At 33.6% G+C, this 27,725-nt stretch overlaps 1 protein-coding gene across 10 annotated transcripts in view; it reads right to left on the reverse strand.

Moving 5' to 3' along the window:
* Nucleotides 1-414: 414 nt before the first annotated feature.
* The window catches only part of PPFIA2 (PTPRF interacting protein alpha 2), a 516,020-nt gene continuing 488,709 nt past the window's right edge, over nucleotides 415-27,725 (reverse strand). For 2 of the 10 annotated variants that reach the window (XM_025402781.1, XM_025402788.1), the window contains 9 exons: nucleotides 26,531-26,593; nucleotides 25,289-25,318; nucleotides 23,538-23,731; nucleotides 19,528-19,625; nucleotides 10,501-10,676; nucleotides 9,494-9,562; nucleotides 5,421-5,580; nucleotides 4,137-4,228; nucleotides 415-1,805 (listed from right to left, as the gene is read on the reverse strand). In XM_025402781.1, coding sequence (XP_025258566.1) covers nucleotides 4,170-4,228; nucleotides 5,421-5,580; nucleotides 9,494-9,562; nucleotides 10,501-10,676; nucleotides 19,528-19,625; nucleotides 23,538-23,731; nucleotides 25,289-25,318; nucleotides 26,531-26,593 — 849 coding nt within the window. In that variant the 3' untranslated portion in view covers nucleotides 415-1,805; nucleotides 4,137-4,169. The remainder of the gene's footprint in view (nucleotides 1,806-4,136; nucleotides 4,229-5,420; nucleotides 5,581-9,493; nucleotides 9,563-10,500; nucleotides 10,677-19,527; nucleotides 19,626-23,537; nucleotides 23,732-25,288; nucleotides 25,319-26,530; nucleotides 26,594-27,725) is intronic. The other 8 variants (XM_025402782.1, XM_025402787.1, XM_025402785.1 and 5 more) reach the window with 6 other exon arrangements.

Here is a 27,725-nt window from a genome sequence, read left to right on the forward strand (position 1 = left end):
TTAGAATGTGGTAGAAGTTGTCTTATAAATTAAATCATATTTTATGTTTTTTTGAGGGAAATAGCTGGATCTTTTGCATCACTGTATGTTTTTAGTGATTGAGTGGTATATAATAGTAGATACAAATCTAGTTATGGCATTATAATGTTGTAGTTCCTATATTCTATTTCGTTTCTGTGAATCAAGGTGCCCATGTTTAGATGAGCTTAGAAAGCTCTTTCTCATTGTTCCTACTCAGGTCACATTTTTTAGAAAAATTTAAGGTCACTCCCATAAGCAAGTTTAGATCTCCCTCTTGTGGGCAGACTCAATTTTGAAGCTAAATATTTGAGTCACCCAAAGAACACATTTCCTGATAGCTTAAGTAAATTGTCGAGCCTTATGTGACTAGAAAACAAAGCTTAAACAGAGAACTGGAAGTATTTTTGTTTTTATTGACAATGGAAAGGGTTTCTGTTACCATTACCTTTTGACTGAATCTGTTAAATAAAAATAGACATCAAAACAAATGTAATGTACGTGCAAACATAACAAATTAAAATACAGAAAAGAAATTACTAATGACAGATCTTGCGCTTAATAAGATCAAGCAGCAGAAAATCAGCAGTTAGATAAATGGTATTATTAAATAGGCTTTACTTTGAATCTCCCATATAAACAAAGAATAAACAACAGTAACACCACCAAATAAAGCCACAGGGAAGAGATTACTCTTCTATACTTTTATACACTATATATGTTAATCATTCTGTCTTTCATTATTTCCTCTGATAAAACTGACTTCAGGGAAGTCACAACAAGGCCATCTCGGCTAAAAGCTTATAACATTAGACATGAGTCTGGCTAATGCCCTGTTACATTGACAAAAGGGAAAGGTATATTGGGTTTTGTTTTCTCTAGTGGAAATGAGCCTCAGACTCCGCAGTGGTTGACATTCGCTGTCCAGTACTGGCTGGCAGTTCAAGATATTTGCATGAACATGTGGTTCTTAGTAAAGAAGGGTTTGTTTTTTTTTTTTTCTTGGTCCACAGGTAACAAGAGAAGATTATGGTTTTTTAATATAAATTTTTAAATAATTGCTTTTGACTCTTGTAAACAGCTTGGCTTTGTTTTGTATTGAAAAGGAGATCAAGCCATCACAGTGCTATTTCTAAAGATATAGGACATCCCTGATTGCCTTTAAAGCTCTATTTTTGGCTCCGGTTCCAGGTTAAATCATTCTTTTTCACATGATCAGAGGCAGGTTGTTCAGCTTTAAGTATTGACAGACTTGAAGGAGAAACATGTTGAAGCATGAAACATGCTTCAAGGAAACATATTGATTTGACTATTAACAATTCAAAAACTGTAAAAATGGTGGAATGGTAAAATACAAACAGTACTTGGAATTGTCAAATGTTTGCACTCGAGACTCCATGAACCATATATTTTATTTTTTAAAAAATCATATTTATATCCATTTACATAAGACTTACACATTTAAAAAGAAATGCACAGTAATACATAAATGCCTAGTATATTACAATAAAACATGAAAAACAACTGGCTTCATTTCATAAAAGCATCTGTTGTACAGAGTTTATGATGTAGATGATGTTTATTATTCAAATGACTTAAGCATTTTATTACAATTGTAGTAAACTAATCAAATGTAATATCCGACTCCCCCCAAAAATCACATTTTTCAGCTTTTAATAAGTCATGACGTCATTATTTCCTTAGAATTCAGATTTCACAAAGGTTTTCACTGCTCGTCTTCTTAGATGGTAGTGCACTTTAGGTAGAGTAGACTGAAAAGACGCCATCTAAAATATACAATGGAGAGCGTTAGTTCACTGAAAAATCCCAGACTGGGAAATCTCATTCTACTTCTCTGTGGTGTACCTCCATGCAGCCTGCTTACTCCTATCCTAAAAGATTATGGGAAGGAAATCATCTAGGATGTAGCCAACAGCCATATGTAATTAACATTTGCTCTTCTCCAATTTGGTGCAGGGGAGCTTAACAAATAATAGAATTTGCTCAAATTTGTGGAAAGTATGGCAGTAATGTAAACAAAGGTAGTTATGCAAGATGTTAGCATGCCTTCTGAAAAATTTACAACTTGCTAATTAATAAATTGGGTTGAACTGACCTATTTCATAATATAGATTTATATTCTAGTTCATATATTTTAGAGTTCTTAAAAAAGTACCTTTATTTGTTACAAAAACATAATGATACTAAGTCATCTATTTTAAACGGTTTGTGTCAGTAGTATGGCATTGCTGATTCTTTTCAGCCATAATATACTTAGAAAAACCTCACAATTGCTATTACTGACATGAAAGAAACAGCAAGCAGTATGCTCTGGATTATTTTAATAACAAAAGTGTTATTGTTTCACCAAAACAAAAAATGGTTGTCCTAGATTGAATTATTGCAAATGAATACTGTTATCCCAGATAATGGTAAAAACTAGGAAATATGAACTAGAATGCCATGCACGAAAAACAGATTGCAAATAGTTAGAGGAACTCTACCCATCAGTTAAGAGCTAAGAAGCAAGCACTATTGAACATATTAAATAGTCATTTGTAAATTAGTGAAGTGTTCATTTCCCGAAGAAAGTATGCTGCTATGTGTAGAATCTATTATAAACAGTATTTTGGGAGACCTCTTATTCAGACAAATTATTATACACTTTAAATCATGCCTAATTAGATGCCAAATTATATACCATAATTAAAATTTTAATGTAAGGGTTCTACATTCTGAAATTAAATATCTTATCAGGATGCTTTTTGTTTTATCACTTCAAATAGTGATCCAAATAAGGCAGCTTATCTGCTCCCATCTTAAGCCCAAAAGACCAACAATAAATTGTGTGGAGTTTTAGTTCAAAGCAATGAAAAACAGCACAAGGCAAGCTATTCCTCTGCCTATAACTGGTTTCTCTTATCCCTGTGCACACTTATTGTTCTAAATATCGCCGTAAAAAGTATTTTTCCAAAATATTAATTCATCAAAAGTGGTTAAATATTTTGGTAAAGCATAGTTTTAGGTTGAAAAAAATTATGAACATTTGACATTTATAAATCTAGGAAACCACGGTTTTACTATTAAGACTGTTTTTCAAGAAAATCTCATTTTTATATGGATTTTAAAGTAGCTTTCATTAATTAGTATTTCCTTAATATCAAACGCCTGGTATTTATGGTTACATAGGAAGGTTTTGTGCTGGTCCTATCCTCCATTCTTATAAAGTAACTTTATTTTGTTCCTATAAATCTCAAATACTTAAAATTTATATTCGTTTTTAGGAAATATAAATTTGTAATTATAATTTACATTGTAAATTTAAACATGTAAATCAGATTGATAAGATACAATGTAATCAAGGTTTAAATTTTTTGCAGTTTCTACTCTTCATTTCTTTCGAGATGGAGTCTCGCTCTGTCACCCAAGCTTGAGTGAAGTGGCATGATCTCCGCTCACTGCAACTTCTGCCTCCCAGGTTCAAGTGAATCTCTTGCCTCAGCCTCCCAAGTATCTGGGATTATGGGAGTGCACCACAATGCCTGGCTACTTTTTATATTTTTAGTAGAGACGAAGTTTCACCACATTGGCCAGGCTGGTCTGTAACTCCTGACCTGAAGTGATCCACCTGCCTCGGCAAGTTGCTACTTTTTAATATGAAACCATCTCTAAGTCATTTTCCTGTCTGTTGCTGTTTGACTCGGTTAACTTGCTTAAATCCCTATCTGCTTACCTTGGCTTCCTTATATAAAATATACACCTAAATATATAGGATTTTTTAAAGTGTTGAATTATTATCAATAAAATGTTAAATGAATCAATAGGAAATGGTACTAAAAAGTAGAAAACAGTGTAGTGGCAACCCATTGATGTGTAATAATAGAGTGACAGGCCTCCAACAGGCAGACCTTAAACCATAGCAGACAGATGGTGATAGGAAATACTAGACTAAGTGTTACAATACAAAGATTTCTTTTTTCCCTGAAGCAATTCAAAAGGGTTATCTCACTTCTGTACTGCTAGGGCATACCAAAGAATATAGTGTATATTTATTAGTCTATGTAGGTTCCATTTTTTTGTCCTTTTTTTTTTTTGTCAGCCAAAGGGAAACTACTCACAGCAGGTCAGTGCTGCCTCCTTTGAGTGGCTTGTCAACATGAGTATGTGCGAACAGTGGAGTTGTCTAACCTCTGCAGTCTTGATGAAGCAACTGCAAATGGAGAAAAGGGCTTTAGAGGGACTTGGATGATTGAGTACAAGATTTCAGATGAGAAAGATTTATTTTCCCTGCATACGGGGATTCTGAACATATTAGTAGACCTTCTTTCTCTCAGATATAAGCCACTCACATTCCTCTTCTCTAGATCAAGTTCCTAATGAAAATTTATCCCAGTGTAATTGACCTGAGCTTTCGAGTTGTTATGTATTCCTCCTTAGATGAAATCTAACAAGAGCAGCTCCCCAGGGTGCTTCTGTTTTTGATATAGAGATTGCTCTTAGAGAACTCATTATAGTGGATTTTTTTTTCCGCTCCAAGTATTGAAGAACTTCTACACTAATTGTAATGATGTTAAATTCCTCATGAATTTCACTGACATGTTCCACCATATTAACAAGTTGTAAGAAATGTAGATCAAGATCACGGTTTATGCTGGAATAAATTTGAGTTATAATAACTATGACCTTGGAAAAAAATAATGATGCTAGGTGATTATCTTAACAAATAGAGTGGGACTATTTTTCTTAAATGCCTTCCAAACAGAAATAATTTTGTGACTACTATTTCAAAGTTGTCTCTCCTCTGGAATGACGGTTTTCTTTTGTAAATTAGATAGCTTAAGTCTAATGTCCACAGAAGGAAATAGTAATTGGGAAATTACTGTGTTTTGTGTTTCTTTAATTCTCTTCTCATGTTCGTGCTTGTTTATTTAAGGGCTTCTGCTTTGGTCAGAGGGAAAAAATATCTGATGAGTCTGAATTTCTAAGATGACATATAAAACCCACAGTATTTCAACATGTAGGGGGACAGTGGAGTTAATTTCCATTTACTATGAATCTTTAGTCCAAGTCCAACCTCTAACTTAAACAAATTGTTAATTTTGGGAATAGAAGACTAAAGAAACACAAATCATGCAGATGTTTATTGTTCCTCCCAGAGGTGGACATTAGCCAAATTGTTCTTTTTAGGATGTTATAAATTATTTTGAAAATGTGAACAAAGTGCCATGAGTTCATGCAATAGCAGTGTAAAAAGGAGTCTGGTTTGTGATGAGAGCAAAGTAAATTTCAAGCAGAGCAAACCAACTCAAGAAAATAGTTCCAGAAAGCAAGGTCAGAGAATTATACAAGCTTTGGCGAAACAAGCTTTTTGCTTTATAAGCAGCAACACAAAACTACTGTACCATCTGTTGTCATTTTTCTTGACTGCCCAGATGTTGTGGTTAACCTAAATCCAGCTGGTAATGTTTCTGAGGACCCAGGCATCATGCTGATTCCATGTACTTCCCGAGGAGGAAACTGCCTTCTCCAGGTTGATCCACGTCTGAAGTTCTTGTCATCACTCTGCCAGTACAGTTATAATGTGATGTTACGAAAACAAGTAAACTAGTCCATGTGCTTAAAGCAGTGTGCTTAGAAACATGTAACATAGATTATTTACATTTAGTCCGTCAAGTATACATATGGAATCATGCTTTATCGAGGCAGTTCTATGATTCCAAAACAAGACTATAGGAGATTTGATATATACATTTTTAAATAAAACTTTTCATACAATTTCAGATTTAAGGTTGACATCTATACAGTAAATATCTTTGAAAGCCTAAAATAAGTCACCAATGTTTTCCAAAATAAATATTGGATATACATTGTTCCACTACTGGTTTTATGGAATGAGATGATATACTTAATTGAATCAGTTGTTGAGTAGACTACATTTAACTCACACACTTGAATGAAATGACTTTTATGTACACAAATACAATGTAGGTATTTATTTCAGGGAAATCTATATTTCAGATGACATGGCTAATAGGAGATACTGTAGCCTATTATTATATCTGTACAAGACACTCTAAATGTGTGATTTGTGAAGTTTTAGGTGACACAGAATTAATTTGCAATTTGTTGAAAAATCTGTATAGCCTGGACACCATCCTTTCAATAAGTACATGTGGTCCTTGGGTGCCACTGAAAGCATAATGTTACCCTGGTTACATTTTAATAATGTGTATTTTAATATACACAGAGGCGGAGAGTCACATCTCATTTAATTGGCCCAATAGACTTTTTTCCTAGTTCATTACTATTAGAAGCAACATTATACCCCACATAGGCTAGTGTCTCTACTTGGACAGATCCTAGGATGAATCCACATTTTAGAATGTAGCACAGCAATTACATTTTAATTCTGGTTGCTGATTTTGTTAGGCCTTAATGAAATAATCTCTTCTCCCTGTGTGTATACACGAAGTACTTTTACAGACACAATTATTTTCCTCCAAATTGGCAAGTAGCAATACATAATTCAGCAGTTAATGAATATTATGTGTCTAATTCTGAGGAAAATATGAATCATTCCACATAGGTCTTGTCTTCTCATCTCACTGTTTCTTACCTAGGGAAGGACTATCTATTCCACGAAGTTATAGCCAAGTATATGTTGTGTATCCTAATATCTCATTTGATTTCATTCTGGCATTTGAAATAATAGGTCTATAGTCACTCAACATAGTAATTTGTGCTATGTTATAGTGAATAACTCTACAAGGTAGTCTTTGTAGACTGCTATATTAGTTAAGGGACATGTAAAGTCAATCAGGGAAAACTAAAATCATTTTTATATAATAACATATCCACCGTTTCAATCCTTATCATTAAAACCTACATTTTGTTTCAGTGTGGTAGCCATTTTGCACATCAAGAGATGTCTGCTACTCTTCCCAACTGCTGTGTTTTTCATTGCCCTAGACCTCCAAATGTGTGTAAATGTAGAAAACAAACAGAATTTCACAGTTGCAGCCTCTATGACTTCTTGATTCTTGGAGAAGTTTTTGCATTAAGCATAAATAGTCTTCAGGCTTATAAAACACTATGTTACACTGTAGAGCTACACAACTCCTTACAGTGTTGTAGCTAGGGGCTTAAAAATAAGCCAGTTTTGGCCAGGCGTGGTGACTCATGCCTGTAATCCTAGCACTTTGGGAGGCCGAGGTGGGAAGATAACCTGAGGTCAGGAGTTCGAGACCAGCCTGACCAACATGGAGAAACCCTGTCTCCATTAAAAATGCAAAATTAGATGGGCGTGGTGGCGCATATCTGTAACCCCAGCAACTTGTAAGGCTGAAGTGGGAGAATCGCTGGAGTCCAGGAGACGTAGGTTGCGGTGAGCCGAGATCGCAGCACTACACTCCAGCCTGGGCAACAAGAGCGAAACTCCGTCAAACAAAACAAAAAACAAAACAAACAAACAAAAAAACAAAAAGCCAATTTTTATTTGATTCTATTTATTCATTTAGACGGAGTCTTGCTCTGTCGCCCAGGCTGAGTGCAGTGCGGCGATCTCGGCTCACTGCAAGCTCCGCCTCCCGGGTTCACGCCATTCTCCTGCCTCAGCCTCCAGAGTAGCTGGGACTACAAGCGCCCACCACCTCGCCCGGCTAATTTTTTATATTTTTAGTAGAGATGGGGTTTCACCCTGTTAGCCAGGATGGTCTCGATCTCCTGACCTCGTGATCCACCCGCCTCGGCCACCCAAAGTGCTGGGATTACAGGCGTGAGCCACCTCGCCTGGCCAAAAAAAAAGCCAGTTTTTAGAGTTGAAGGTTTGAATTATGATTCCTGACTTCTGTTCTTTCAACATATTGTTAATGCAGAAAGTTAACAGAACTATAAACAACAATATCATGGGGAAACGTTTTCATGAGATAGGATTAATTCTTTTAATTGGAGCCAAAGTCTGCATAAGGTTGTTGACACCTCTCAAATTATTTCAGTGGAATCTGAATGTGATCAGCAAAACCTCAGAAATAAGTCGACTACTGTTCTAAGAAAGTTGGTTATTTTTGCTCACACTAAAAATAAATAAATAAATAAATAAATAAATAAATAAATAAATAGATAAATAAAATTGAACAAAAGAGACTAGAGGGTTTAAATGACAAAATTATATTTTGTGCTTTTAAAAATAAGAAGCAGCAGCAGCATAGTTTAAAGACAAAGAGTCGCATCTCATTTAATTGGCTCCATAGACTTTTCTTCTAGTTCATTACTATCAAGAAGCCACCCCATACCTGGACAGCTCCTAAGAGAACGTAGCAATATGACAAGCCTTCAATAATTTTTTATTAGAAATTTTTGCAACTTTTAAGAAAGAATAATTGTATTTTAAGGTATATGAGTTTATAAGACTACCTTTTTGAATCAATAATTTCTAGTAAGGATTAAAAAGACTGTCATGCAACTTACAAGACTAGGCTTTTAAAAATATTAATCATTATTCTGATTGAATAAGAGCATGAATTTAGCAGAAGTTAGCTGAGTTAGATAAGACTGTAGAACTTATCTCTTTATAATCCCTACCATAAGGACAGAGTGGATTTTATAATACCAAGATTATCTGTCCTGCCTATTTGAATATAGAATGATTGGTCCATATTTGGATTTGCTGAGTTCTTCACAAAATAATTTTAATCAGCTTGTCTTTGTGGCAAGAAACACTTGTACTTTGCAACACAGAATTATGCATCTCTTTATTTTCTATTTCATGCTCAGGTTTCCTTCGCACTTCTTCCAGAAAGACCCTGTAGAAAAACTCAGAAAGACTATTAAAATGTCTACAGTCCACAGCATTTGCTGATATCCCTCGTATTCATTCATCCTGGGAGGCTACCTACATGTTTATTATTTTCCAAATAATTTAATATGAATATATTATATAGTGATTCTTATACTCAATATAGCTTTCAAATTCTATGACTGTTAAAATGTTATTAATCTGTTTTGAAGGAAAACTCAGTATCGATATACAAAATAATAAAAAGCTTCCCATTTATTGAAGCAAGTTTTATCCTCGTTTTAATTTTCTAAAATTTCCTGGCAAGATATACTGATATTTGAGAAATAAATGCACTCTTTATTAAAAAGCTGAATATATCAACATTAGTGTTTTAATTTTTTTCTAATTGTTTTAAAAAATGTTGCCCAACATTTTGCAGTCACAACTCATAAAAAAGTTTTGTAAATAACTGTTTAGTATCTCTAACTGCCGAAATGATAATATTTATGAATCAATACAGCTCTTTCCAAAATTAAGTAATAAGATTGAATATTTAACAACAAACCTGGAGAAAATTCTTGATTCTAACCATAGAACAGTCATTTGATTAATTTCCAGGCACTATTCAGTAAAAACAAAGATGGTCTATCATTTTTCTTTTACTCTCTCAGATCTCTTTTGAATAACAGGTACACTTACTTCATCCAGTCGCCTTTCAGTTCCCAGGGCCAAGAGGTTATTGTATTCCCTTTCAAGAATCTGCCTTGCCTGTTGACGTCAAATTACAGTTACCATCACTGAAATCGCATTTTATTTTAAAAATCATGTAGCTCCTATTTATCTGAGAATGTATTATAAAACATACTTTATTTATGGGTTTTAAAGTTTTTAGTCCTCTATGTCTATTATTAGCCATTGTAAATTTTAACTACAAAAAATATATATACTTTTTCGTTGTTGGTTTTTTGGTTTTTTTTTTTTTTTTTTTTTTTTTTTTTTTTTTTTTTTTTTTTTTGTCTGTGAACAGTAGAGAGACAGCTTTGCATAAACGTCTGAGGTCAAGAGGCTTTGGTCTCACTTCGTTACTTTATTTCAATTGAGTATTTTCTTTAATCTCTGAAATATGTAAAAACGAAATAAAAAGTGAAATTAGACTGCCAAATTTTTATCAAACCTATGCAGGTGGTTCTCAAACCTGACCAGCGATTATCATTTGAGGAAAGTTTTGATAATAAAGATTCCAATGCCCTATCTCTTGATAACTGATGTCTTAGGACTATGACGTGGGTTGCAGGTTTTATTTTTTATTCATAAGGAACTATACTGATTCAAATTATTATCCAGTTTTGGGAATCACTGGCATATCCAATGCTAATGGTCTGTATAATTCATACATGTAAATAGAAATGACTGCCTCTCAGAGAGGCAGAGACTGATGGCCATCTGTCAGGGATTTCATTTAGTGGAATCTGGCATTCAGGTGGGAGACTGGGCCACATAACTTCTAAATCCCTTTCTTGTTTAATTGTATGATGTTTCTTGGCTAGAAATCCACTAGCCTGAAATTAAACCTCCAGTGACATATTTCAAACACTGAGCTAACTTTCATTAACAATCATGAATACACAGCCATTTTTTTCCCTAAAAGTTTAGATTATCATTAGATAAACCAGAACACATCAAGACTACAGCAAAAAGCGACCTACCTGGGTGTTCTGTGTTGGAATCTGTAGTAATAAAGCTAAGCTGCTGTAGTCAAAGTTTTCATCCAGGGCTATAAGTGAGCCATGCACACCGCTCTCAAGTATATTATTTGCATATTCTCGAAGTCCAATTGCTTGTATCCAGCGAATAACTCGGTCATTGCTCCACACCAACACGTCTAGGAAAAGAGATGCATCATTTTAGGATGCAGTATTTTGCATAGTAGAACCACTGGCTGAAATGAGCTATGGGTATCTGGCCAGGTCACATTTATGCTGATTTATTCACACTCTAATGCATCTGGCTCCCTTCATTTGCGTGTAATTACTGTTTTAATATTTAACCCTTTCGAATCTCTATTTAAAAAGTTGTTCTTTTTCAGAGTGTTTGTTATACCTAAAATGACAGCACTTCAGTCGCATAGAACAAGGTGTCTGTGTTTTTCTTGTTTTCATACTAGAGCCCTAGGGGTCTGTCTGAAGTTCAATATTTTTACCACCAGATGGAGACATTTCCTATTTGTGCCTTGATACATGCCTCTTCAGTAAACAGCAGAGGAGATTGTAATACTGTCTTTCATCAGAAGTGTTTATTAATCACTACCTAAACATGGGCATATAGAATAGAAGATTTTTTTTTTTCACCTGAAGTAATACATAAGAACAGAACAGTAAGATAATATAGGGCATCAACAGATGGATACTTACTTTACTATTATATTCCAATGCATTTTTCCCAATCACATGCTAACGCAAAATTCAAGCACTCAGTCAAATGTCAAAAATTGCTTCCGCTCTATTGAAAGTAATATTCTATTGAGGAACAAAATCCTTTGATTTTTATTTTCTAAAAATAAAACTTTTAGAGAAATATGTCATGTTTCTTTTTTTTAGATAAAAACATCAAATTATGTTTTATCATTTATTTTCTTCAGTATCTTCCCATTAAAAATTGGCAGAATGCTACGTAAAAACCAGTAAAACAGTCAGAACTAAAATCATCCATAGAAAAGAAAGAATTTTAAGAAACTTAAGGGGATATGAGAAAAAAATTAAAACATTTTTACTACCCATAGAAGGGGAAAGGAAACTATAATTACTATTTAAGTAAAAGTAAGTTTCCTGTCTGATTTTTTCTTTCTAATGAAGTGTATAACTTTTTCAGAAAAAGGATAAAAATCTTTCAGGAAATATTCTTCAACTTTTAACTGTTTTAAATAACTGTTTCAATAAGCCTTTGAAAAGCATGTTTTAAATATGTTTTGATGAGTCTTTGAAAAGCCTTATTTATCCTATTTTATTCATTTATAACCAACTTAGGTGTTCTTGTGTATAACTTTGAAGCAATAAAATGATAGCACAGACCCACAGAAGTTCCCTCATGCACCTTCTCAGGCACCATTCTCACTTAACAGTAACCAATATTCTGACTACTTTCATTACCGAATCGCCTTGCCTGATTTAATTTTTTTTTTAGCTTTTCATACATAAAATCATACAATATGTACTTTTTTGTCTGCCTTTCATTCAATATGGAATTTATCTATGCTTTAGCAAACAGCAGTGGTGTGTTCATGATCATTGCTATCTAGCATTCCATTGCTTGATTATGCTGCAATGTCTCCGTTCTACTGTAGATGGACATGTGAGTAGATTCCATTTTGGGTTATTAAGAATAGTGTTGCTTTGAGGGGGAAAGGATGGGGAATGGCAAGGGATAAAAAACCACACACTGGGTACAGGGTACACTGCTTAGGTGATGAGTGGACAAAAATGTCAGAAAAATCACTACTAACCAAATCACCATATAACCAAACAGCACCTGTTCCCCAAAAAACTATTGAAATAAAAAAATAATAAAGTGCTGCTTTGAATATTGTTATACATGTATTTTGTATATTTACATGTTACAGTAGAATAAATAACAAGGAACAGAATTGTTATGTGTTTACTTGTTAGCAGATATTGCTAAGCAAATTCCACTCTCACAATTTAAACTCACATTATTAATGTCTGAACATCTTCATCTTTACCAGTGCTTTGTGTTTCTCATGTTTGTTTTGTCTTGCTTAATTTTTAGCCATTATGGTAGGTGTATGGTATTATGCGTTGAATTGTGTTCCCCCAAATTCATGTAGAAGCCCTAACTTCCAGCACCTAAGAACGTAACCTTACTTGGATATCAGGTCTTTATAGAAATGATCAATTAAAATGAGTCAATAGAGTTGGCTCAAATTCAGTAAGACTGTTATCTTTCTTAAATGGCAAAATTTGGAAATAGACATGCACACATGGAGCGCACTATATGACGATGAAGGTAGGGATCATGGTGATGTGCCTACATGCCAAAGAACATCAAAGATTGCCAGCAAATCACCCGAAGCCAGGGGAGAAGCAAATAACAGATTCTTCTCAGTAGGAACTGACTCTGCTAATACCTTGATCTGGAACTTCTAGTCTCTAGAACTGTGAGACAACAAATTTCTGTTGTTTAAGACACACAATCTGTGGAATTTTGATACAGCAGCCCCGACAAACTAATACATGGGGTGTCTCATTGTAGTTTTAATCAGTAACACCCACTATGAACTGAAAATGTCTGATACTTTTAAAGTTTGTCAGTTTTTACTTCCTGTATTTTAAATCTACATATTAGATGTATACTAATTTGCTATATCTTCCCTTCTATTATTTGAAAATAGCCAACTTATTTCTAGTATGTTTCCTGCCTTAAAGTTTATATTCTGATATTAGAAGAATCATAGCAGCTTTGGTTAATATTTGCATGTGTACCTCCTTTACTAATGTTTTCTGTGTTCTTATATTGAAAGTGTGTCTGTTGTGTACAGCATATCATTGTTTTTCAATCTGTCTTTAAATTGAAATAGTTAGTTCTTGCTCATTTAATATTATTACTTTGATATTTGAGTTGAATTCTACCATCTTTCTATTTGTCCTACCTGTTCTTTGTTCCTTTTCTCTCTTTCTTGCCTTTTATTATGTTTTCTTGTTTTATTCTACCACTCCATTAGCTTTTTTTTTTTTTTTTTTTTTTTTTTTTGAGACAGAGTCTCACTCTTGTTGCCCAGGCTAGAGTGCAATGGCATGATCTCTGCTCACTGCATCCTCTGCTTCCAAGGTTCAAGCAACTCTGCCTCAGCCTCCCCCCAAGCAGCTGGGACTACAGGCATGCGCCACCATGCCTGGCTAATTTTGTATTTTCACTAGAGATGGGGTTTCACCATGTTAGTAAGGCTGGTTTCATCTCCTGACCTCAGGTGATCCACCTGCCTTGGTCTGCCAAAGTGCTGAGATTATAGGCAGGAGCCACCATGCCCAGCCCTCTGTTAGCTTTTTATATTTACACTTTATATTATTGTTTTAGTAGTGGCACTTAAAGCTTATAATGTGTTCTTATTAGAGTATATTATGAATTATTCCTTTTATTATTTTCTAGATAATGCAAAGACTTTCAAACAATTTAATTTCACTTATTCCCTTCCAGCCTTTTGCATTATAGTTATGTATTTTAATTCTATGTAAAATTTAAGCCCTGCAGATATTATTGTTTTTACTATTATTATGAAATTTACCCATACATTTTTCAGTTCTCCTCCATCATGTGTGCATTTTTAAAATTATCTTTATGATCTTTCCATCTGCCTGAATCACTTATTCTAATATTTATTTTGTATTTGTTTTTTTTCTCGTGAAATAATCTCTCAGAAATCGTTTGTCTGAAAGTATGTTAATTCTGTCTTTAATATTGAGGGACATACTTCAAAGTAAGAAGTTAGTTTGATTCACCGTTTTAAGGTTATAATTCCATCTTCCTCTAGCATTATTTACTTGAGCAATATCAGTTATCTTATGTTGTGCCTTTGAAATTATTGTGGAGTTTACTCTGGCAGATTCTAAGATTTTGTGGCATGAGAATTCATGGTTTTCAGTAGCTCTATTTTAATATGTTTAGATGTGTTTTTATTTTCCCTTTTGTTTATAGTCTCACGTGGGGTCCATCGAGAACTTTGAGTCTGTGGATTATCATTTCAGTTATTTTCTTTTTATGTCTCCACCAGTATTTTTTCAAATATTGTGTCTTTCTTATTGTCTCCTACCTACCTCACCATGTCCAATGTCTCTAATGATGTTTTATATCACTCATCCTTTTTGTTTCTTGTCATATGTGGGGCTAGATATTTTCAAGTGATCTTTTATTTCACTAAACTCTCTTCTATTGTTAAACCACCTATTGCGTTCTCAATTAAAGTCTTTATACTTCTCACTTCTTCAAATTTTCATTTGATTATTTGTTAAACATATTGATTCCAACTATATTAAATTCTCCATTTTGTCACTTATATTCCTTACATATTTTTAATAAACAGTGTCAGGGTCAACTATGGATATCTTTCTTTTTTCTGATTTTATCATCTTGGTTTTCCTCATTTTGGCCATTATCTGACATGTCTGAGTTTTTCTTTTACTGGCTCTCACACAATATGATTGAAAAATTGCAGAGGCTCTGAATGTCAACTTCTTGAGAGGACTTTGCTTTTATGTTTTTCTGAAGTTATAATAAAGGCAGATCAACTTTATTCCAATTAAGGATTGAGATAAATCAATGCTAGATTTCAATTTTAACATTTCAAAATAAAGTCTAGGAATCTCCTTCACTATAGTAACCATTTTACTACCTATATGTGTTCTATAATATGTTCCAAACCTCAAATATATATAATAAAATTTATTTTTAGCATTAATAGACATTATAAATAGCCTGATCTCTTTAAGTTTACCCTTAGTCATAGGGTGTGTCTTATCAGAGACCTCAAATTAAAGTGTATTTGGTGGTTAAAACCTTTTTTTTTTTTTTACTGTATTATCATGAGACTACAAGAGTTCTCTTTCTAGATTTATTGCCCTTTGGCTTTGGTTTTCTGTTCAATTTTTATCTTATAATTCCATCCTTTTTAGAAGTCCACAAACGTCTCTAGAGGAGTACAGTCTTACTTATTTTATTATTATTATTTTATATAGATTCTTTGCTCCGGAAGGCCCAGCAGTTTTGGCACCTCTACATTCTAATCCCCACCACCGCCCAACTCCGTTCCCTGCTTCTCTGTTAGAAAGAGGAAAAACAGTAGAGAATGACAGTTTCACCATTTCCTTACATTTCTCTTTTTTCCAAGATCATAACCTCTCAACTCCTGTCTCTCTTAATTGGTTTCTACTATTTTCAAATAGCTCCTTATTACCATTAATTTATTTATCTAGCCTTTCTATTTCTTCTTGGCGGAAGATTGGTCTGACTTAATGTACTCCAGTCTATCAGAAGTAAAAGTTCTTCAAATTAGTTGGTGTCCTTTCTGTCTGTGCCAATCCACAGTGCTATCTGCATATGAATCTGGAAGTTGTACATATGTCTGTCTCACATCTCTCTACTTAACTCCATTTGTGGATTGAATGATCTCATTTCAAAAGAAATGTCCTAGATCTTTCTTCGGATTTAGGTAAGAAGGAACATGAGAGGAATGCCCATGTCCCACAGTCTTATTACTATTAACTGCTGCATCCAAAGCAGAATGAATTTCTGCAAGAAGTAGGACATTTATTGTCCCCCCTCAGAGTTTTGCCTCTTTCTTCCCCGCTGGTCTTCAGCAAAGCAAAGGATTTCCTTAATATTCTTTATTATATAAAGAAATTTTATATTATATGTGTTAATTGTCTCTCCGAGTCAGTTCTAAAGTGTAGCTTTTCCTCTGAGTTTTCCTTAGCCTATTCCATTGGGGTTTTTGGACCTCAGAAAATGGGATGTGAGTTGGTTAGCATCACATTTTGGCTGTATAATCAGCTGCTGTTGATAGTTACTGATTCATTCTAACAACTGGTTACCCTACACTTGAACCCCAAAAGCTAGGCAAGTACTTGTGGGTGGCAGCAACAGTTCTCCATTTAATTTTACTAAAGACACCATTTTAAAAAAATGAACGTGACAATGCTCTCAATAATTAAAACAAAATCCAGTTTTCTTTGCACTAGATGGATTTGTAAATAGGGAATGTTTGTTTTTTTCTAGAGTTAGGTTTATATTTTGATAGTCTAAGACATATTATATGGTCATGATATTTCTGCAAATAGGTGCCCATCAAAAATTCCATCATCACACCTGTAGTTAAGAGTGATCAAATATTTAACATGATCTGTTTATGAGGTAAAGGCAAATAAAGCATGAATTCAAACTTTTCCTCATCAGAACAAAATACTTCTTTTTGTTTCATTTTTAAAGTTAGATCCCTTTCCATAAATCTGTTTCCAAGCAATGTATGAATTGACTTTAAAACTGTGTAGAAATCTTCTTGACCTAAACAATAAATGGCTAGAGATCAGTGTTGACTGATTCTTAGCAAAAAATAAAATGTTACTAGGTTCTTGATATTCACATGGTCTTTTCACTTTAGAAAACTATTCATTAAGGTCAAGGTTAAATAACACTTCTGATAATAAGAGACCCCTAGTCACAGTTGAGTATTATTCCTGTAAATGTCACCAGATTGTCATAGGAAACAAGCTATTTATGATCTCATTCACAGCTATTTATCAGATAGAGTTGTGTGTGATCATAGTGAATCATGGCAGGTTTTTTTTTTTTTTTTTTTTTTTTTTTTTTTTTTTCCCTCAGAGCTACACTCTCATCAGCAATTGCCAAATACTAATATAACATTCGGTATAGGGCCAACTGGGTAATTCCTCTCCTTTAGATCTATCTATATGTGAAACATTTCATGTGGTGAGCTGAGGCATAATAAAATGCAATTGGATAGAAATACTTCAGAAAGGAAACTACAAAGTGGTATCCCATGGGTAAGATCTATCTGTGTGCTAAGACATTCATTGTGTGGTCAAATGCAAACTTCCTTCTGGGGGTCTATCTTTGGTCCATTAATTCCCAAATTTCAATTCAACTGAACAGCAATGCACTGAAAACAACCTGCAATTTCCTGGGGCCCCAAAATAAAGTGAAATCAAACAACTCGATTTTGATAATGGAAAAACACTTTCTTGCTTTGAAGTAATGCATCAAATGAAGTGTTACAAGAAATCCATTGTGAGTCTGTCTGCTCTCTGATGAGCCATACATAGAAAACTATTTTTAACCAATCACTTTCACACGCATTCAAGCCCATTCCATTAGAACTAATGTACTTTCCAAGACCTGCCAAAGATAAAAGTAATTTCTGACATTGTTTATCAAAAATGTAAATTATAGAAACCTAAAAAAAATCTTAAATAAAGAATAAAACAGCACTAAATGTTAATATTGGAGAATATAATACATACTATTTTATTATCTAAATTAAGCCTTAAAAGTGAAGATTAAAAGAGACCCATGCCTACCTTTGAACAATTAATGTAATGTAGAAACACCCACTAAATTTGATATAATGCTTGCACATATCAACTCTTGGATAATAGGAAATGGAAATATAACTAATAAGTATTTTAATATCCAAAATTTTCCTTAAAAATTTTGGTTGTATTTTCCTTAATATTTTTCTTCTTTAAACAACAAAAGTGGATTGATTAGTTTTAGCAGAAAATGCCCTCACATTATCTTAAGTGAAACAATTCAGAAACAGAAAGTCAAATACCTCATGCTCTCACTTACAAGTGAGCACCAAATAATGTGTCCAAGTGAACATAGAGTATGTAGTGATAGTCACTGGATTCTCAGAAGGGTGGGAGTTTGGGAGGGTGGCCAAAGATGAGAAATTACTTAATGGGTACAATGTACATCATTCAGGGGATGGACACACTAAAACCCAGACTTCACTACCACAAATATATCCATGTAAGAAAATTGCACTTGAACCCTTTAAATTTATACCAAAAAATACCTTTACATATATCTTACATCCAATCATGTATTTTTTTCTTCAACAACAATAATAAAACTAGAATGGTCTCTAAGAATATAATCTAACATATTCCTCTTTTGAAATTATTCTTTCTCGGGTATATTAAGGTACTTCTCAACATTTAGATGATTAGTTTTTAAATACAGTATTTTTTCTTTTTTTCTTTTTTTTTTTTTTTGAGACGGAGTCTCGCTGTGTCGCCCAGGCTGGAGTGCAGTGGCGCGATCTCGGCTCACTGCAAGCTCCGCCTCCCGGGTTCACGCCATTCTCCCGCCTCAGCCTCCGAGTAGCTGGGACTACAGGCGCCCGCCACCACGCCCGGCTAGTTTTTGTATTTTTAGTAGAGACGGGGTTTCACCATGTTAGCCAGGATGGTCTCGATCTCCTGACCTCGTGATCCACCCGCCTCGGCCTCCCAAAGTGCTGGGATTACAGGCTTGAGCCACCGCGCCCGGCCTAAATACAGTATTTTTTCTAACAAAGCTGCAATATGGAGTGTCTTTTCTTGTTATTCAAATAAAACATTTTTGTGCACATAGCAGTTGCAGCAATTTACAATGTTCCTGATAATATTACCAGCTAAAATTATTAATGAACTAGTTTGGTTTATAGGGGAAAATCCTTATATCATTTCTGCATAAAGCCACTATATAATTTCTTTAACTATACAATGTTACAAAAATAAAATTGCTGGGCACTGAAATAAAAGTAAAATGATATAAACCAAAGATGAACTGCCATAAAAATGATATACCATGTTTCTCTGAATCATACTGAGAATGTTCCATTAAAAGTTTGACAAAAATATCTGCATGGTGACATCTTTAGTACAAGCAGAATGTATAATTAATAGGTTCACATAAATAAATCTCAGTTCAAAAACTCAAGATTATTCCCCAAATGGGATATTTACCCTATAACTTGGTGATATCGTTTCTGTATTTTAATTAGAAAAGAATGGAAAAAAAAAAAAAAAAAAAACAGTAACACTTCTAGCCAAATGCTTATGCTACTTACTGACCATTGTAACACATATAACATTTTAGGTTAATACAAGTGAAAGTTAAAACCCCAGAATAAAGGCATTTCGTATGAAAGAAAGACACATTACCTTTTATTTCGTGTTGGCTTGCTTCCCGTCTTCTTTCTAGTTCTTTTCTGTCATAATTCAACCTCTTTAAGCACATAATTCCATACTGTAAACTTGTTCTTTTTTTAATAAAAAAAATTAAAACAACAAAAAAAAAAACAGTGAGTTTACCTCAGCAGGTGGAGAAAGTTTTCTGATTAGCCATAGTCAACACTATGCACTGCTTCTTAGGGCAACAAGTTAATAAATTACATTTGTAATCAAATCCTTCAGTATTGGAGGGAAATACATTTATAATTATTCTAAGCACAAAATGTTTCTAAGGAATAGAAAAAAATGGTTTCAAAATAAGAAAAACCATAGTTTTAAAATCATCATGGATTATATTGTTCATCTATGTGTCTTTGTCTTTCATCCAGCTATTCCTACATTAGGTGCAGGCAAATTAATATTTTATTCATTTGAAAAGAATTTAAAGTCCCCATTATGGAGACAGTAAGGAATTAATAAGAAATGGATACTCTCTTCTTAAGCTGATGAGAAAAATAACACAAAGCATGAGTAAGTTAGGTAATAGGATAGAGGACCAAATACTAAAATGAATAGCTTATAACTCTAAGTGATACAGAAGCATGTAAGAAGAACAGGTCAGCAGATATTGAAACTGAATGAAAAGGAAACGTGGAAGGAGCAGAAAATTGATTGATCCTTAAAGGATCAAGTAGCAGAGACAGGTTGACTCAGGAAAATGGAGCATCATGAACAAAAGATTGCAGATGAAAATTTAAAGGTGTGGTTAGCGAGATCACACATTCCAGAGCTGAAAACCCATGCTAGGAAGTAAGGAGGAATACAATTACACATGGAAAATAGGGCATTTGAAGGAAAGCCTTGAATTGTTTTTAAGTATGAAATGCATATAATTGATACAGAATTATTGGACAATTTTCAGAGAAGGAAGAGGTGACAGTAAAAGTTTTCTGTTTGGCCAGGCACGGTGGCTCACGGCTGTAATCCTAGCACTTTGGGAGGCTGAGGCGGACGGATCACGAAGTCAGGAGTCTGAGACCAACCTGGCCTATATGGTGAAACCCCGTCTCTACCAAAAACACAAAAATTAGCCGGGTGTGGTGGCTCACGCCTGTAGTCCCAGCTACTCGGGAGGCTGAGGCAGAAGAATCGCTGGAACCCAGGAGGCAGAGGTTGAAGCGGGCTGAGATCGTGCCACTTCACTCCACTCTGGGCAACACAGTGAGACTCCATCTAATAAATAAATAAACAAACAAACAAATAATAAATAAATAAATAAAATAAGTTTTCTGTTTAAGGAAAAATAATCTCATAGCAAAATAGGAGATGGGAAAATAAGTAATCAGAGGAGACAGAAAAAATCAATTCAGGGTTCAGTTCTGCTAAAATAAGGACAACAGTCATAAACTTGACAGGAAAATCGATAAACCAGAGATGTTATGAGAGAGAAAATAAGAAGGCTGAGTGACATTAGATATAAAGATGCAGAAGATGTGATAGGAAAAAATAATCTGTAGACTTCAAGAGTAAAGATCATTGATTATCAGTGATACTTTACATGTTTAGGAATATAAGCAAATTTAGACATACACATTGGTCAGGCTACACTTACTTGTTAGATGCATTTCTAAGCCCTGCATTTTAATAAAAACAATATTGAGTCAAATATTTCAGAATCAAAGAAAAATGGAAAGAAAATTTCATTAGGCAAGTGTTGTCGGTTGAATTGTGTTCCCCTAAAATTTACATGTGGAAGCTCGAATTCTCAGTAATTCAGAATGTGATTACATTTGGATACAGTGTCCTTAAAGAGGTAATTGAGTTAAATGAGACCATTAGGGTGGGCCTTAATCCAAACTGACTGCTGACCTTATTAAAAAAACATTTGGACACTTGGGGACAACAGGAATATAAATTCACATAGAAAGGCTTATGTGAGGACACCAAGAGAAGGTGACCATCAGCAAGCCCAGGAGAGAGGCCTCAGAAGAAACCAGACCTGCTCATTCCTTGATCTTGAACTTCTAGCCTCCAAAACTGTGAAAAAAATGAATTTCTGTTGTTTATGCCACCCGTTGTGGTCTTTTGTTGTGGCATCCCTAGCAAACTAATTCAGTGGTATACTAGATAATACTGACATAATCACTATCACAGATATTGGGCAGCTTGAGATTAAACCAATGCATCTTGGTCAGTTTCTGCCAAGTTTTGATATGGAATAACAAAATTATACTATACAGAGGATATATAATATTATGAAAATGTCTGTCAGACGGAAAACTGGGCCCAAAAGACCATGGGATGAAATATACAGTCAGGTACTACTTGCTTTAAGTCAGAGATTAGCATAACTTAAAAATGAAGCTTGGGTATTTCCCAGAACAGACAAAAAGCAAGTCATCTGAGTATTTTTTTTAAAAATTTGATCATTATAGAAAACATTTTACTAAAGTAATAAAACAGCATTAAAAGTCAATCTAGTGAAGAATGGAAAAACTGGACCCCCAAAATCTAATACAACCATATGAAATATGAAGCCCTAAACTGCCCATGACAGGGAGCTCACTCACTACCTCACAATGTATACACTACAAGGCAGCTGAGAGTGGTACAAAGTTGTTTCTTCTAGTAAGTAGAAGTCACTCACCCTAGTATCTACACCTGTGTTAACTAAAAATCACACGCTCAACAGAGAAAATATAATTCTTCTGTCACATAATAATGATCTTAAAACATAAGAAAACTTATTTAAAATCTTCCTTCATCCAATTTAAATGTATTTAACTACTTCAACTTTATCATCGGACTTCTACCACCTTACAACAATTTGATGCCCATAAATAAATGCAATTTATTTTTGTTATGTCACCGTATGGTAGCACTTTTGTGGTCCCTGCCAATAAACACAGTCTAAACATGCCTTGTCAAGCCATTAACCAAAATGGAGAGTTTCGTGCTAATGATACATTCCTTATCTTTTTCACACAAGTTTCTGTTAAATTATGGATTCTCCATCCAGCACTTTAATAGGTTTTTAAAAAAACACTGTTATATTTATCTTCACCACATTTAATTCAACAGTGTCAACGACTGCATTAAAATTCAAAATATCTCCATAAGTTGGAATCAAAAGCCCCAATTATCCTCTATTTATCCTAATTTTATGTCATCAACATATCTAATTTTTATACCATCTTCAGTCACTGATTAAATGTTGGGCAGGAGAGAAGCAAATACAGTCTCCCAAGCCAAAATCATCTATGGTTATATTTATTAACTTATTGCCACAATCAACTATATGTGAAAAAAAAAAACCAAAATCCAGCTGACATTGTTTCACCTAACATAAACACAGCATTTATGATACAGTATAGCAACAAATCCCTTTTTATCTGCTGGATGGTAAACAACTTGGAAAAAGACATTGCCTGTTGTTCATCTGCATCCTCACAGTTATCTAACACAGTATTGCTTTTTTCTGAAATTAATATACAAATAAGCAAACTCACCAAAAGACATAGAAAAATAAAAAGCACAAATATGTCTTAGATGAAGAATTTCTTCTCAAAGTTTTTCCTAGAATGTTACTAAATTATAAAATTTATAACCCCATATTTTTGTAGAGTTGAAACTATGAATATCTGTTTATGCTTTCTAAATAATTTTCTAATAGAAACACATACAACTATAAAATTACAAACATGGGATTTTCAAAGAATCCCACAAAAAATAGACTTATGCTCTATGAAAAGAATTTTGTACACATATATTTCCATGAAGTTCGGGCACATAATATGCACATAGCTCTAAATTAGAAAGTCCCTGAAATTTGCTGGATGAAGATATTTTTCCAAGTAGATGTAAACAAACGATGTTTCAAATGACATATATTTTCTATCTTCTAGATATCCATTTTTGTTTTACTAAAGTATAGTTAATACATTGTTTCATTTTAATTCTTCTTTGGCAAAAAAAACAAAAAACAAAAAACAAAAACCTACCGATGGAAACTATCCACCATTTTTAAATGGACACGGAGATCTTTTTTTGTTAGGTGATCTAACATTCTTGCATCTACCAAGCATTCCATAAAGTAACTTCTGTACTGAGGTAACCCCAAGCTGGGAAGCCATTCATTTCCAATCCACTCATGGTTCATATCTCCATAAGCCAGGGTCTGTAGAAAAACCGGACACTAGAATTGTTTTATAGCAGTCAAGTTTCTTAACCAATCAGATGAGATGGTAATTGGAGAATATTACCTATTATTATAACTGATATTTAATTACTACGATATGTGGAAACAAAGCAAAAATAATATTCAGATAGTATTTGATTTGATTTGGTATAAAATGGAACTCTGCATTCATTTATTAAAGTATTTGCCTATTGAAAATGATTGGCTATTTACTTTGTATTCTCAAAAGGAATTACATTTTGCCCAAGTATGTATTTTATTAATAAAGAAAGTATTATACAAACTCTGGAGTTTTAAGATTTTGTCTTTATATTGATAGGTTTGTTTTATTTGTATCTGTCATTACCCTCTTGTCAATGTCATTATTGCCATTTCCCTCTTATCAATGCCACTACTGCCATTGCTACATACAGTGTAATGGCAAATGTTGATGTGAAAAGGAAACCTCAGTAAACAGAGAAAGGAATAAATGGTTTGGAGAGACAGAATTTTGAAGCTTTGTACGGACATTGTTTAGCAAAGCAGATCATCAGCTTTCCAAAAAATCACTGGAAATAATCAGCCTTTTCTAGAAATCAATCAAGATACACTCTAAAAGAAGCAGGGTAGGATCAAAAACTAAGATAGATAACCTAATTCTTTAATATAACAAGTAAACTATTCTTACCAACATTGTTCAAAACAGCTAAAATGAAAACCAAAATCAACCATTATCACTAAACCAATATTTTAAAAGAAATATTATTCTCTATTATTTTTACAGAATTCCCATTTAGTTCCTTATCATGCTCTAATTTCTCAATTCTAATATGCATTTCTAGGGAAAATATAACTGCTCCTCTTCTTTTGTGTGTTCTGAACAATGATGAATTTTTTATCAAAATCAAAATCAAATACAATCCTATTGTGTGTTTATATACAGGTCCTAATATAACTACCAAAATTTTTCTTATATTGAAAGGTTTCAATCAGATTGAATATAACATAAATTTTCTCTTTTGGTCATCCAAAATGTGGAAATGTAGAAAAAATGCACAGCTTCCTTGCAAAAGCACAGGTCTGTTCCAAGTATAGACACCTATCTCATACAAACATTTCAATAAATGTTAATGACTCTGTGGTCTGCAACGCCAACACTTGCACCTCCAACCCCTCTTCATACACTTTCCGTTATATCTGAAGGCATGGGCAACTCCAAATAAGTCTTTTCTTTCTTTTTGTTCCCCCTTTAGATCCAACTTGAATGCTTCCTGATTAAATATATTCAGGAGTGATTTCAGAGGAATTTAAGTTTTGGATCATTCTTTTGAGAAAGAAAGAAAAGCACCCTTTTAAAAGAGGCAAGGTATGAAACGGCAATCATCTTATTTTAAAAATATGGTAATTAAAAAAGACATATAAAGTATTAACGTAATCTAGATTTACCTATACAGATCAGTATAATATTGAGCTAAGTGAAGGTTTACAATATTACGACTTATGACAGTTTCTTAATTTATATTCTCATCGCCTACTAAATGATATTAAGGGTCTTAAAGCATATGAATCTCCTACCTGGGCCCAGCTTCCTTCCTCAGATTCTTTCTGTGTTAGCAGCAGGAAATGATTAATAAAGCAGGTAAATACAAATTACAAATCAATACAGTAAAATTTTTCTAGCAAAAACAAAATTGTTATATAAAATGCTTTGTATAACAGGCAGATAAATACACAGATTCTGACTCAGACCCACAGAGATCAGTTTTGCAGTTCAAAGGCAATTAGGCAGCAACGACATAGTTTTCAATTAATTCTAATTTAAATGCTAAATTCATAATTTTGTGAATATTTGATTTGGTCATTAGAAACCTTTTTTTAAATTCTTAAATGAGTGTAATTTTCAAAATGTAGTGTGCTATAATAAAAATTTCTGATGACAAATATACATATGTATATATGATAGAGAAATCTTACACAAAGTAAATTAGTGAAGTGAAAAAACTGACTGTATCCCTTCAACAAAGCTTGGAGATAATCAAATAGATTTCAACAACGACCAACAAAACAAAACAAGACAAAAACCAAGTACAACAAAACTAAACTAAAAATGAAATTAATACATGACATTGGTGTTTTTATCCATAACAAACTTGAAGATAATCAATTTTTCAAAGGATAACACTGAAAAGACATCAAATTAAAAAGCAGCTGATAAAGATAAAATATATGATATGCCCAACTTTGTTACTTTACGTGAAAAAAATGACTTTTATAACATCTTATTTTTAAAAGTGACAATTACAAAGTCCCCAAGACATTCTTTAAAATTTTGCTTTTCAGTACCAAATTAACATAACACTTTTTTGGTTTTTGGGGGGTTTTGTTTGATCAAGCTTGTATCTAAGATGGTAAAGCACAAGAAACCACATAATCATATTAAAAATGAATATTCAATCTAATCTTTTCTATTACCAATTTAATTCGGTTTAGAAACCTGTTACCTGTGAATATGTCCGATACTAAATGATATTTGTTACAAAAACTTCCAATGTTGCAACATGAATACTATTTATTATATTCTTGCTTATTGTTTGTGTACTATAAGCTCTTATGATATTAGCCATAATCTAACACTATTTCATTTAAAAAGTTCAAGAGAGTACAGTAAAAGAAAACTGTAAAAAATGTTAGTTATCATTGCATATGACTATAAAAACACACCCTATTACTCTGGTCTATAGTAAACAAATTAGTTTCCTCATCCAAAGAGCAGCAAAGTCACTTTCCTTCAGGTTCAACAAAGCCATTAAGACTAACCGTTTTTGCTGGAGCTGCAAGATTTTCCATTTCTTCATGAGTCACCCAAACGTTGCCTGAAGGCTAGTGAGGAGGCCCAGAGGGAAGCAGAGGAATCCATGGGAGGCAAGCAGTGGTAAAGAAGAAAGGCAGCACCTCTGTGAGTTAACAGCAACACAGCAATACCACAGTGCCCTTGCCCCTACCGTGTGCACAAAAGAGCGTGGCTGGTTTGCTCAGAGCTTCCTGTTTCTTCTACTCAAAAAGACTAACTAGAAAGAGGCATGCTGTGAAGCTCTTGGGGGGGTGTAGATTTAAAATGACATTTCTGCAATTATTAGAAAAAGAGCATCATCAGAATTTGCATTCCAATGGTATGTGGCTATCAGATCAATTTTTGTAATAACGGTGAACTGATTAAATTTGAATTGTAGAATAAAGTAATTTTAATTGTTTACTCAGAAAACAATGGTACATGCACTTTGTTGTGTTATCAAAATTTCCTTCACATAATTTTGATTCTCAATATCCTTCGAAGGAAAAAAAAAATGGTTGTCAATATAAAGCTGGAAACATTATCATAACTTATCTGGAAAGCAGCATCAGCTTTTCCCGAAAGATTCCCTTTAGTGTGTGTGATTGAGTAAATAGCAAGTGTCCCTGCATTCTTGCGGATGAGAAAGAAGTGAAATGCTATTTTTTATTCAATAAAAGGTATTTTTCAGCCACACTAATAAACCCATGTACTTCCTAATTCTTCACCAGTATCCAATACCATTGTAGAGAAGAACATAGTATAAAAGAAATTGTTTTCTCTAGCAGGCAATATTCTATGATAAAGTCCCATTTGCTTTCTAAATAAAACACCCCTTGGCATTAGTTCTATACACTTAATAATGCACAGTTTCGAAACCAAAGTCCACTTAGTAACATACAGATCAGGCATATCATTGAAGGTATTGGCCCCTCGAAACCACTTGCCATCAAATTCCATCATTTCTTTATGAACATTGCAAGGTTTTCCAAATACATCAATGAAATTTACATCCTATGTATTATCTGCTACTTGTTTCGGGGAAGGTCCAATTTTTAAAGAATTGGTGTAGTAAAGTTGTTACTCAAACATTACAAGTCATCACCATAATTCACTTTGGGTTTTTCTGTCGTTCACCTAGTACCACGACTTTTCCTGTATTAAAAATAATATAATTTAAAA

This window comes from Theropithecus gelada, chromosome 11 (assembly GCF_003255815.1).
Source record: "Theropithecus gelada isolate Dixy chromosome 11, Tgel_1.0, whole genome shotgun sequence".
NCBI classification, from domain to species: Eukaryota; Metazoa; Chordata; class Mammalia; order Primates; family Cercopithecidae; genus Theropithecus; species Theropithecus gelada.